Source organism: Oncorhynchus mykiss, chromosome 19, assembly GCF_057628025.1.
Source record: "Oncorhynchus mykiss isolate SJ-2025 chromosome 19, ASM5762802v1, whole genome shotgun sequence".
In the NCBI taxonomy this organism is placed as follows: Eukaryota; Metazoa; Chordata; class Actinopteri; order Salmoniformes; family Salmonidae; genus Oncorhynchus; species Oncorhynchus mykiss.
The window spans coordinates 24,667,059-24,681,469 of NC_143040.1; the positions used below are offsets into that span (position 1 = coordinate 24,667,059).

Sequence of the window (14,411 nt, forward strand, 5' to 3'; positions counted from 1 at the left end):
GTTAGGTAAAGACTGCTTCAAAACTCAAAAAGGGACAGCCGTGTCTGCGTCGCACCAAACAACGGGTATCACAGACACAGGGAATCTTCCATTTCAGTTGCTCCACCTCAACACTTAACGCCAACCCAGTACTCACTCCTTGCAAAGGCACCCTGCTCCAGAGAGCAAAGCAAGTCATGCGTCTTGTCCCGAGGTGTGTTCCTCGAAGCACCCTATTCCTCTGGAAGGAAGAAACACTGAAAATCATTAAGTCCACTTTGAGCTACCTTCACCGGTTTAACAGTACCCAAATTATTTTTTTACCCAGCCTGAGACTACATATGGGTCAGCCAAAAAGCGGAGAGAACCACTTTCTCCAAAACTGGGACAAAATCATTCTTTGCATGAACATCAGGTGAGGCTTTACTCGGAGGCCTTCACCACACCTGCCACCCCAGGTAATTCATCCTCACTCTCGTCAGGTTCAAGTTCAGAGACGGCAGAGTACGGTTTGTACTTCGCGCCATTCTTCCTCAACACACATCTTCCCACTACACTCGTCTCTTCTTTTTCCTCGGCTGTCTATAACCACATCTCTCTGTTCACCACGCTCATGCTGCGCCTTCACCCACTGTATTGTTTGCAGAACATGCAATGATGGGCTTTCTCCAATACCCAATATCTGTTCTTTAGCCTAATTTATTAGTCTGTCTTTCTCTGGCCTCTCCCAATTGGGACTTGTTACTTGCTGTTCAGTTTGATTATTTTGCACATGTTGATTTCATTTGTCAGCTGACATAAAAACAAGGAATTGCCAAAGAGCCACTTTTCACCTCTGTTTACTTATTCTTTCAATTAGTATTGGAGGATGGCTACTGGTGATGTGCAGATCAAACAATGCGTTATTTTTTTAACAACTCTTTTTACTGACTCGAGTCATGGTTTGTTTTTCTGAGTGACTCTTTCATTTTAGTCGTTCGTTTGACCTCCTAGTGCTGGTCGCAATGAGTTCTACGGCTCAGCGGCTCCAGAGATGTGCTCCGACCACCAACTGTCTGTCATATGCACACAGGAAAATAGATTGAGCATAAAGAAGAAAAATACATGTTTAGAACTGGTAACTGATCACATGGTTCAAGAATGACTGCAATTAATTGATTATTATGATGGACACGTCTTTGTAGAACCAAAACATACACAGCCTATGCTCAACAAACTCAAACTCGAGAATTAATTATTTGGGTGGCTGCAGTTTGCAAACAAATGTGCTTATCACCCTCATGGTAGTCAAGCAATGCGTTCTGCCAAGAGTAGTTCACAATCTAGTCCAGTTGCGGCCACAACTAGACATCGTTTCAAATGGATCAATAAATACTCTTAATTGTATGCCTAGCAATCAACAAAATGTACATTGTATAAAGCACACGTTTACAAGTCTCAGTCACAAATGACAGATCACACAATTATACCATTTATAAATTGGTCAGGTATTTTTTTTGTTATACACTAACAGCTGTCAGTAGCCTATTTGTTGTTGTTTCTCCACTCAGTCTGGAAATCACCACTGTGTCATTCTTCAGAGGTGGAACCTAAATGAACATTTCCACTCTAGAACAGGAATTACATTGAAATAGGGGCAGCATTTTCCTCTGGCGGGGGGCCCTTTAAGACTAAATTAATCAAGACCTGGGCTTGTATCCACAAAGCGTCTCAGAGTAAAGAAGGCTGATCTAGGATCAGGTTCCCATCTGTCCTATGATCTAAAAGACAAAACTGATCCTAGATCAGCACTCCTACTCTGAGAGGCTTTGTGGATACGGGCCCTGACCAAATAATATTCAGACAGTAGTTTACTATGGGCTCGTGAGACTGTGTGAAGTCCTGTGCTGCTCAGCTGGTTAATCTGGAGGTGCAGTCTGGTTGTCCTCCATGACCATGGTCCCCTCAGGGTTCCCCAGACCCTCCTCACACCCCTCCTCCTTCACCAGCAGCACCCTCCTAGAAGAGAGAGGTGATACAGATTACAAGGCCATACCCAGCTAACAATTCTAGGGAGAGAGAGACATTTTTTAAAATCTTACCTGCAATGTGCCCCTAATGTTTGAGTGTCCAGTTTTCTGTTAGGGGAACATTCTATTTATGTCAGCAAAAACCTTCTTAGAACCTTTTTATCCATTCATAGCTCGACTGTTCAGGGATACTTACACGCGATGTTTTCAACTTACATATTTTAGACACACTTTGACGTACATGATTATACTATGCATGTTCCGTTATACATGAATAATTATAAAAACAGTCCTCACGTGGAATTTGAACTCACAACCTCTTGGTTCACGGTACGTCGATCTTCCTGCAACGCCACAACGTCCGTGTCATGTAGCATTTAGTCAGACTAGATGTATTTACTTCAGCAATATAAGGGCTTTCAGTATAGTTGTCTAATGTTGGTGGGGCATGTTAACCTGATTTAAAGATACTGCTGAATCGCTATGATCAATTTGTTTTTCTTGAGTGTACTTTAACAGAGCTGAGATTTACTTCAAAGTGCATTCACCCTTACACCTATCAAGTTGTTTCAGCTCTTCACAAGTGCTGAGAGAGGAGGGGGTAGGGTTTCTTCGGGACAGGACAGTGCGTAACAATACTGGCCCAATAAGCACATGTTCTAGTGATATCCCTTGTTGGGACTGTGGTTAGGGCATTCGTCATTGGTGCTTGTGGCCAGGGTTCAAGACTTGCTTGGGGAATCACCCTTCGCTCATATTTTTAGCAAACTATATTAATGTAATTTTATGGCAACAGTTCCAACATACCTATCTGATCTAATTAAAATGAATTTACCAATAATTTCTATTGGGCAGAAAATAAACTGAAAGGCAACCCAAACATCCAAAAAGTTTGTAGAGTCACAAGCTTGATGTAATCATTTAACGCTAGGAATATGGGAACAAATACTAAACCTTTGACTACTTTAATACACATAAGTGAATTTGCCCAATACTTTGGTACCCTAAAATGGGGGGACTATGTAAAAAAAAAAAAAAAAAATTAAGTGCTGTAATTTCTAAAAGGTTCACCCGATATGGATGAAAATACCATAAAATTAAAGCTGATAGTCTGCACTTTAACCTCAGACATTACATCATTTCAAATCCAAAGTGCTGGAGTACAGAGTCAGAACAACACAAAATGTGTCACTGTCTCAATATTTTTGGAGCTCACTGTATACAATGTAGAACAAACATGTCATTGACAAACTAATTTGAATTAAATCAGATAGGTGTGATGTAACTGTTGACAAATAATGACATTAACATACAGTGAGTTCCAAAAACATTAGGAACACCTTCCTACTATTGAGTTGCACTCCCCTTTGCCCTCAGAACAGTCTCAATTCATCGGGGCATGGACTCTACAAGGTGTCGAAATCGTTCCACAGGGATGCTGGCCTAAGTTGGCTAGATGTCCTTTGGGTGGTGGATCACTCTAGATACACATGGGAAACTGTTGAGCGTGAAAAAAGTTAGTCTGGCACCTACTAGCATACTCCGTTTCAAGGCACTTAAATAATTTGTTTTGCCCATTCCCTCTCTGAATGGCACACATACACGATCCATGTCTCAATTGTCTCAAGACTTAAAAACCCTTCTACACTGATTGAAGTGGATTTAGCAAGTGACATCAATAAGGTATCCTAGTTTTCACCTGGTCAGTCTATGTCATGGAAAGAGCAGGTGTTCCTAATGTTTTGTACACTCTTTTCTGCAGACAAGTATGAAAATTTATCTTTGTATTTAATGCAGGGTTTGATTTAAATGTCAGAAGCCATCGAGTGGAATGGTTACTTTCTAAGTTATAGAGTGGAATGGTTTTTCTGCTGGTGTATACTGAGGTAGCTCCTCTCTGAGAACCTTTTCCCGCAGTCCGTACAGGCGAACGGCCTCTCTCCCGTGTGGACCTTCAGGTGCATCTTCAGGTGGTCCTGGCGGGAGAACCTCTTCTCACACTGGGTACAGCTGTAGGGTTTCTCCCCTGAGTGGATCCTCTGGTGCCTCTTCAGGTCACCAGCCTGGGCAAAGTGCATGTGACACTGAGTAGAACTAAAGGGTTTCTCCCCCGTGTGGAACCTCTGGTGGATCTCCACCTTCTGGGGGCAGCTGAAGCCTTTGTTACAGAACATGCAGAGGAACCGGTTTCCCTTACCACTGCCTGATGTTTCTCCCCCTCCCTGAGCCTGGGGTCTAGCCCTGTCGAAAAGGAAGCGGCCGTGTGAATCGGAAGGCCCCATTGACGTGGACACTCGGAAGCAATCCCTGAACCCGTGTAAAGGGGAGTGGGTCGAGGCATCTGGATTTGTCTCTAACCTTTCCCTGTAATTTAAGAAATCTCTGCCTTGTGAGTGTCCATCTCCCAGGTGATTATCTGAATTCCATGTGGGAGAAACATCTCCCTCCACTTTCACAGTCACTTCATCTATGACCAGACCCTCCCCTTTCTTATCTAGGCACCCTTCAGAGTATACACTACTATTGTACCGGTTCCATTTCCCTCTAGATAGATCAGTCTGTCTCTCTAAACCCAAGGATATGTTGCCAGGGTCCATCTTTGTAACGTAAGAACAAGATGGATCATCACCTCCAGTGTCTAACGTGTCACCATCTCCATGGGAATGAACCATCCTTTGGCTATGTTGAAATACCGGTAAATACTCTGAGCCGGGAGCAGTAGGACAACCCAGTGGCCCCAGTCTCTCTGGGTCTGATCTGTGGTCAGATCCTGTGTGCAAGAGCCTTTGTGTTACAATTAAAGTCTTGATGTCTGTCTCTGACTTGAGGACGGCGTTCAGCGTTCCACTGCTTCGGGTCCAGGGCTGCGCTAGGGCAATGGTGGGGTCATCCGTGGCTACAGGGGGCGTTCCAGCTGCTACTCCAGTCTGGATGTCTCTGCTGTGCCGTCGGTCTTCCTCTCCTTCAGACCTCTCCTGCTTCACCAGAGATGATCCACCAGGACCTGCAGCCTCTGCAGACTGACAAGAAGAGAGGAGGTTATTACCTGTACATGAGTCGAATTGGATAAAAATGTCATAGGGAAGTCTCACAAGCTCCCCTATGGCAGATACATGAGGATGTACATGTAAGCAAGTGAATAGCTGAGAGTCTTCCTGAAATATCCCGAGACCCAGTAATTCATTTTTGTCCTTTCTAATGAACATTTGTTTTTGATCTAAAGCCATACATGCCACTGTGTTAGATCCTGTTGTAACTTTGAGAGGACATTCTGGGCTTTTCAATGATATATATATATGGGTGTGTCACCATCATTTTTTCTTTATGGTTTTTTAAAATGGCTACCATCACAATTAGCACGTTTTATGGTAAGTGTGTGTAATTTGAGAGTTTGATATTCAAATTGTTTCTAATAGGTAAATATCTCAGAAATAGTTTGAGTTTATGGCAGTTTAATCATTTTTTCAAATTGAATAAGAGCTTGTTAATAAATGTCCTCTGTTCATATTTAGTACCAACTGAGTATAATGGGCTCTACAGTGCACATACAATAAAATCTAGACATTTATTTCACCAAAAATGATGCCAAATTATGCATAATTACTCAAAAATATGCATAATTCCCTAGCCTTTTTTGTACTGGGTTTCATGTAAGCAAGTGAAAAGCTGAGGGGAGCCTTCCTGAAAATAAACTGGCCACATTTGATTTACAAAGTAACACAATTTTTATGCAACACTATTACACTAACCTCTATTATGATAACATGCTGGGTTGAGGTTCCACTCCCCTCACCAACAGTGATTGGTTGGTCATCTCTCCAAGCATTCTGTCCCGCTGGCTTCACAAAGCTCCCGTGGCCTCCAGTGAGATGTCCTTCACCTAAGAGAGTGATTGGGGGAAAAGAGGTGGTCAGGTTAGCTACTGTCAGTGCTCAACAGTATATTTATTGACACGGTTTAGAATTGGCAAGGATGTAAGGTAACACTTGAACTTCTTGATATACTATTTATTGATTGATGTATTATGTTCCATGCATCACATTGTTTTCATTAAGTAAATAATAGGAAATGCAGTAAATAAAGAATCTGGTTAGAATATGATCGTGTATCTGCGCATGATAGCTAAGTAATCGGGGCACAGGGTTGGGGAGTAACGGATTACATGTAACTGATAAAGAAAAAGAAAAACTTTAACGGCAAAAATATTGTCATCGGATTACAGTTACTTTTGCAAAACTAGAGGATTACTTCTAAATTCTGAAAGGATGTTTACGGAATACTGAGCGAGTCTGACCACTATGATGACACACCAAATCCGTTTGATGGATCACGGGAAAAGTGCAAGAATAGTTTTATGTAGAGCTTAATTTGGATGAACAACGAGTCGCCGGCAGAGGACATGCAGCTAACCTCGGAACAGGCCCTAATCCCTAAGACTCGGTAAAGACTTCTTAAGAGATAAATAATCTGCCATCACTCTCCGTTCTTTTGGACAACGTACAATCACTGGAGAACAAACTGGACAAGCTCCGTTCGAGACTATCCTATCAACGGGACCTGAAGAACTGTAATATCCTACGTTTCTCGGATTCGGGGCTGAACAACGATAGTTTTTCTATGCATCGTCAAGACCGTGCGGCAGCGTTGGGTAAGGTTAAGGGGCAGGGGTGTGTCTTTGTTAACAACAGCTAGAGCGTGATCTTTAATATTAAAGAAGTCTTGAGGTTCTGCTTGCCAAGTTAAAATACCTCATGATAAGCTGTAGACCAAACTATTTACCAAGAGAGTTTATCTATATTCGTAGCTGTTTATTTACCACCACAACCCGAAGCTGGTACTAAGACCACTAAGCGCCACTAAGATGAGCTGTATTCGGCCATAAACAAACATGCTCATCCAGAGGTGACGCTTCTAGTGGCCAGTGATTTTAAGGCAGGGAAAGTGAAATCCATTTCACCTAAGCAACTAGAGGAGAAAACTCTAGATCACCTTTACTCCACAACACATAAATGCACACAAAGCTCTTCCTTCATTTGGAAAACCAACAAACCATGCATGAGAGCACCAGTTGTTCTGGACGACTGTGTGATCATGCTCTGCGTAGCCGATGTGAGTAACACCTTTAACTTCTTATGGCTGGGGGCAGTATTGAGTAGCTTGGATGAATAAGGTGCCCAGAGTAAACTGCCTGCTACTCAGGCCCAGTTGCTAATATATGCATATTATTAGTAGATTTGGACAGAAAACACTCTGAAGTTTCTAAAACTGTTTGAATGATGTCTGAGTATAACAGAACTCATATGGCAGGCAAAAACCTGAGAAAAAAATCCAACCAGGAAGTAGGAAATCTGAGGTTTGTAGTTTTTCAACTCTTTGCCTATTGAATATGCAGTGTCTATGGGGTCATATTGCACTTCCTAAGGCTTCCACTAGATGTCAACAGTATTTAGAACCTTGTTTGATGCTTCTACTGTGAAGGAGGGGGGAATGGGAGCTGAATGAGTCAGAGGTCTGCCAGAGTGGCATGAGCTGGTCACGTTCATTCACGTGAGAGTTAGCTCGAGTTCATTGCATTTCTGAAGACAAAGGAATTCTCCGGTTGGAACATTATTTTAGATTTATGTTAAAAACATCCTAAAGATTGATTCTATACTTCCTTTGACATGTTTCTAGGGACTGTAACGGAACTTTTTGACTTTTCGTCTGCTCCTAGTGATCGCGCGTCATGAATTTGTATTACTGGGCTGAACACGCTAGCAAAAAGGGGGGGGGGGGGGGAGTATCGAACAAAACATACATGTATTGTGTAACATAAAGTACTATGAGTGTCATCTGATGAAGATCAAAAGGTTATCTCTATTTCTGCTTTTTGTGACTCCTCTTGTTGGCTGGAAAAATGGCTGTGTTTTTCTGTGACTAGGCGCAAACCTAACATTATCGTTTGGTGTGCTTTCGTCGTAAAGCCTTTTTGAAATCGGACACTGGTGGGGTTAACAACAAGTTTATCTTTAAAATGGTGTAAAATACTTCTATGTTTGAGGAATTCAAATTATGAGATTTCTGTTGTTTTGAATTTGGCGCCCTACACTTTCACTGGCTGTTGTCATGTCGATCCCGTTAGCGGGATCTAAGGCATAAGAAGTTTTAAACAGGTTAACTTTCACAAGGCTACAGTGCCAGATGGATTACCAGGACATGTACTCAGAGCATCCGCTGACCAGCTGCCAAGTGACATTTTCAACGTCTCCCTGGCCCAGTCTGTAATACCTACATGTTTCAGGCAGACCACCATAGTCCCTGTGCCCAAGAAGGCCTGGTAATCTTTCTTAATGACTATCGCACTGTAGCACTTACATCTGTAGCCATGAAATGCTTTTAAAGGCTTGTCATGGCTCAACACCATCATCCCGGACACCCTGAACCCACTCCAATTTGCATATGGCCCCAAAAGATACACAGATGCAATCTGTATCGCACTCCACACTGCCCTCTCCCATCTGGACAAGAGGAACACCTACGTGAGAATGCTGTTCATTGACTACAGCTCAGCGTTAAACACCATAGTGCCCTCCAAGCTCATCACTAAGCTAAGGACCCTGGGACTGAACACCTCCCTCTGCAACTGGATCCTGGAATCCCTGACGGGCCACCCTCAGGTGATGAGGGTAGGCAACAAAACATCTGCCACCCTCAACACTGGGGCCCATCAGGGGTGTGTGCTTAGTCCCCTTTTGTACTCCCTGTTCACCCACAACTGCATGGACTCGCACAACTCCAACACCATCATCAAGTTTGCTGACAGCACACGTTGGTAGGCCTGATCACCGACGACGATGAAACAGCCTATAAGGAGGTCAGAGACCTGGCAGTGTGGTGCTAGGACAACAACCTCTCCCTCAACATCAGCAAGACAAAGGAGCTGATCGTGGACTACTGGAAATGGAGGGCTGAGCACGCCCCCATTCACATCGACGGGGGTGTAGAGGAGCAGTTCGAGAGCGATTGACAGCATATTGACTGGCTGCATCACCGCTTGGTATGGCAACTAACCACATGGCACTACAGAGGGTAGTGCGTACAGCCCAGTACATCACTCGGGCTGAGCTCCCTGCCATCCAGGAACTCTATACCAGGCGGTGTCAGTGGAAGGCCCTAAAAATGGTCAAAGACTCCAGCCACCCAAGTCATCAACTGTTCTCTCGGCTACCGCACGGCAAGCAGTACCGATGCACCTAGTCTGGAACCAACAGGACCCTGAACAGCTACTACCCTCTAAGCCAGGCCTGGGCAACTCCAGTCCTTGAGGGCTTGATTGGGGTCACACTTTCCCCCCATCCCTAGCAAACACACCTGATTGAAAATAATTGCATTTTTAACAGAAGATCATGTTTAGTTGATTATTGGAGTCAGTTGTTAGCTGGGGCAAAAGTGTGACATCAATCAGGCCCCCGAGGACTGGAGTTGCCCAGGCCTGGTCTAAGCCATAACACTGCTAAATAGATAGTTAAATAGCCCTGGTAGCTATTTGGTTATCTGCATTGACCCTTTCTGCACTAACTTTCTGGATTCATCACATACCCTGCTGCTACTGTTTTATCTATCCTGTTGCCTAGTCATGGTATTCCTAGTTATATGTACAGTGCCTTGCGAAAGTATTCGGCCCCTTTGAACTTTGCGACCTTTTGCCACATTTCAGGCTTCAAACATAAAGATATAAAACTGTATTTTTTTGTGAAGAATCAACAACAAGTGGGACACAATCATGAAGTGGAACGACATTTATTGGATATTTCAAACTTTTTTAACAAATCAAAAACTGAAAAATTGGGCGTGCAAAATTATTCAGCCCCCTTAAGTTAATACTTTGTAGCGCCACCTTTTGCTGCGATTACAGCTGTAAGTCGCTTGGGGTATGTCTCTATCAGTTTTGCACATCGAGAGACTGACATTTTTTCCCATTCCTCCTTGCAAAACAGCTCGAGCTCAGTGAGGTTGGATGGAGAGCATTTGTGAACAGCAGTTTTCAGTTCTTTCCACAGATTCTCGATTGGATTCAGGTCTGGACTTTGACTTGGCCATTCTAACACCTGGATATGTTTATTTTTGAACCATTCCATTGTAGATTTTGCTTTATGTTTTGGATCATTGTCTTGTTGGAAGACAAATCTCCGTCCCAGTCTCAGGTCTTTTGCAGACTCCATCAGGTTTTCTTCCAGAATGGTCTTGTATTTGGCTCCATCCATCTTCCCATCAATTTTAACCATCTTCCCTGTCCCTGCTGAAGAAAAGCAGGCCCAAACCATGATGCTGCCACCACCATGTTTGACAGTGGGGATGGTGTGTTCAGCTGTGTTGCTTTTACGCCAAACATAACGTTTTGCATTGTTGCCAAAAAGTTCAATTTTGGTTTCATCTGACCAGAGCACCTTCTTCCACATGTTTGGTGTGTCTCCCAGGTGGCTTGTGGCAAACTTTAAACAACACTTTTTATGGATATCTTTAAGAAATGGCTTTCTTCTTGCCACTCTTCCATAAAGGCCAGATTTGTGCAATATACGACTGATTGTTGTCCTATGGACAGAGTCTCCCACCTCAGCTGTAGATCTCTGCAGTTCATCCAGAGTGATCATGGGCCTCTTGGCTGCATCTCTGATCAGTCTTCTCCTTGTATGAGCTGAAAGTTTAGAGGGACGGCCAGGTCTTGGTAGATTTGCAGTGGTCTGATACTCCTTCCATTTCAATATTATCGCTTGCACAGTGCTCCTTGGGATGTTTAAAGCTTGGGAAATCTTTTTGTATCCAAATCCGGCTTTAAACTTCTTCACAACAGTATCTCGGACCTGCCTGGTGTGTTCCTTGTTCTTCATGATGCTCTCTGCGCTTTTAACGGACCTCTGAGACTATCACAGTGCAGGTGCATTTATACGGAGACTTGATTACACACAGGTGGATTGTATTTATCATCATTAGTCATTTAGGTCAACGTTGGATCATTCAGAGATCCTCACTGAACTTCTGGAGAGAGTTTGCTGCACTGAAAGTAAAGGGGCTGAATAATTTTGCACGCCCAATTTTTCAGTTTTTGATTTGTTAAAAAAGTTTGAAATATCCAATAAATGTCGTTCCACTTCATGAGTGTGTCCCACTTGTTGTTGATTCTTCACAAAAAAATACAGTTTTATATCTTTATGTTTGAAGCCTGAAATGTGGTAAAAGGTCGCAAAGTTCAAGGGGGCCGAATACTTTCGCAAGGCACTGTACATATCTACATTACCTCGTACCCCTGCACATCGGCTCGGTACTGGTACCTGTGTATATAGTCAAGTTATCGTTACTCATTGTGTATGAATTATTTTCCTATTATTTCTCTATTTTCTCTCACTCTGAATGGTTAAGAAGGGCCCGTAAGTAAGCATTTCACTGTTAGTCTACACCTGTAGTTTACGAAGCATGTGACTAATAAAATTTGATTTGACAGCAGTGGTGTAGCCTATGGGCGATATGGATATCACATAAGGTCTATTATTGATATCTACATAGCCATTATGTGATTCACACCGCCGCTGTGCTGGTTGTGGATGGCTGTTCACAGATGTATAAGTTGTGTTTTACCCCAATAATGGTTGAATTGAAAAGTGTAGGCTAAGCTACCTATCAATCATTGTTTATGAGACCCATGGACAGCCAGTGAAAAATGTGCTCTTGTAACAGCTGCATAACCCGGATCCCAGTCTATGGAATAAAAGTTTGAGGGAGTTCCTCCCTTGTAAACTCCTCTGTGGTATTGTGCTCCACTAATACTGTCAAAAAACAGTTTAATTTAAGATGACCAGGGCTTTTTTTGCTCAATCTAATTTAATTCTAACATGCTTAAAAGCTGCAAATTATCGAGATAAAGTGTCCCCCATAGAGATCCTATTAAAAAGTAGTTCTATGGTATCGGCAACAAAAAATGTAATAACAGCTCAAAGCATGCCTTTCAATGAGGGCAGCATTTCTTTTTTTAACCATGTTTTGAAGCAATGAGCCCTCCATGACAAAAACAGAGTAGGCTAATAAGTCCTTCATTTTTTGGGGTAAAAACAATTAGACTTTGGTTTTTAATGTAAATTTACACTGAGTGTACAACACATTAAGAACACCTTGCTTTTTCCATGACAGACTGACCAGGTGAAAGCTATGATCCCTTATTGATGTCACTTGTTGAATCAACTTCAATTAGTGTAATGATTTTTAAGCCTACAGACAAGACAAAATATTTAAGTGCCTATGGTAGTAGGTGCCAGGTGCACCGGTTTGTGTTAAGGCCTGCAACGCTGCAGGGTTTTTCATGCTCAACAGTTTCCCATGTGTATCAATAATGGTCCACCACTTAAACGACATCCAGCCAACTAGACAAGTTTGGGGAGCATTGGAGTCAACATGGGCCAGCATCCCTATGGAAACCTTTCGACACCTTGTAAAGTCCATGCACCCACGAATTGAAGCTGTTCTGATGGGAGGGGACATTCATGTTTTGTACACTCAGTGTATCTGAAAGTGATTGCTGTTTAGCAGTCTGATGGCCTTGAGATAGAAGCTGTTTTTGGTAGGTAGGGGTGTCCTTGTCTCATCGCGCACCAGCGAATCCTGTGGCGGCCACGGTGTTTCCTCCGGCGCATTGGTGTGGCTGGCTTCCGGGTTGGATGTGTGCTGTGTTAAAGATGCGGCTTGGTTGGTTGTGTATCGGAGGACGCATGACTTTCAACCTTCGTCTCTCCCGGACTCATAATGTTGTATTATTCAGTATGGAGATATTCTACTGTAATGGGGTCTCCCCTTGGATTCTAGTTTGTTTAACAATTGGATATGGGGAGAAAAAAGGGGTAAAAATGTAATAAATAAATAAAAATAATGCCACTTTAAATAAATGTTTACACATTATATGAATTTTATACCATATTTATACCATATTACTGAAGATCTTATTGGCTGACGTCAGCTCAAAGAGCGTATGTTAATTGAAAACCGGTACCGCATATTACAAACTCGTATTCATGATCACGGTATTTCAAGCTGAACATACTTCTTTGTTAGCAAGAATAGAGTAGAAAATAATGACTTTATTCCATCATCAATATTAAACTGTCCTTGTTCTAGCCTAAGTTTTGTCTCTCAAAACAAGTATTTACTCAAGCCTGTTTCAAATGACAAGTTAACTAAAGGTTAATGCGGGGTTTTAATTACCCTCTTACCAAGACACTTCAAATAACTATAATATTTCAGCTAAAGAATAGTTCCCTAACATCCTCTGCATACATATCAAGCCACACCGCTACGATTTACCCCCTTGGTGGACACTCCTATGTCTGATAAGGCTAGTCAGAAAGGAGAAGCTCTTGTAACATAGTTTGCACTTGAAAGGCCTCTCCTTGGTGTGAACAGTCTGGTGTCTCTTCACATAGTTCGCATGAGCCGGCTTGTCTGAATCCGTCCTAATACTCGGCCTCCCACTTTGTGACCCAATGACAGCAGAGGACGTTTTCTGACCTCCATCCTTGAGCCATTGTTTGGGTGTTGATGGAATTGTGTGCTGTGTTATAAGCTCTTGTGATGAACACCAATTCTGACCCTGTCTGTATTGGTGGGGTAACAGAGGAAGCTTAGATCCAGGTCCAGACCTTCTATGAACCAAGTCACCAGGCATTAGATGAAACCCTGAAGGAGAAGACAGACCTGCTGATAGACTACCACCAGGGGTTTCTCCCACCACTATCTGTGAAGGCTGAAGCCCAGGGTGACTTGCTCTGTTAAACAGGAGTACTGTGCTTTTGTATCACAGGACCAGGAGGGTCTATCTCTATCAGCCCCAGACCCTGCTCCATCCCTGCACTGAGACTGTGAAGAGAAGGGTCTGGGCTGCAGACTGGATCCCTGACTGGAGCCTCTGTCTCTCTGATGACCACCAGGACTGAGGTTGTTCAGTCCACCGGTTGTGTTCTGTGTGATTGAGTCTCTGTCCCTCTTGGTTGGGTCCTGACTCAGGAAGGAAGAGTAACTGCTCCTGATCCGGGGCCACCTCAGAGGTCCAGTCTCTCCAACCAGTAACACCGGATATCAGCAGATCTTCATGGACTGGAAACCACAAAGATTATACAGAAATGCATAAAGGTTAAGACATTCTTTGCTGTACACAGAAACATGACATGTTATAAAATGCTAACCACAGTCAAGCCTGTACCTAATGATGGGTATGAATTTCTGAGCTTTAAATGTTAATAATTAGTTATAATAGAGACCTGAGGGGTGCTATAGCCGAGGGGCTACACCAGAGGTTAATGGTTATCTGTAGGAGGAAGGTAAATGGTGGATGCAATCAAGCTTGGAATGTACTGAGTGCAGGGAAAACAATCACGTGGCAGCATTGATCAGGGGAGAGAACCA

At 43.0% G+C, this 14,411-nt stretch overlaps 1 protein-coding gene across 1 annotated transcript; it reads right to left on the minus strand.

Moving 5' to 3' along the window:
* Positions 1 to 1,824: 1,824 nt before the first annotated feature.
* Positions 1,825 to 5,303, minus strand: LOC149975138 (uncharacterized). Its single transcript, XM_090209687.1, has 2 exons — positions 5,298 to 5,303; positions 1,825 to 5,008 (listed from the first exon to the last, which is right to left on the minus strand). Exons 1-2 carry the CDS (start codon positions 5,301 to 5,303, stop codon positions 3,836 to 3,838), a joined length of 1,179 nt encoding a protein of 392 aa, XP_090065813.1. The 3' UTR covers positions 1,825 to 3,835.
* Between the last annotated feature and the right edge of the window lie 9,108 nt (positions 5,304 to 14,411).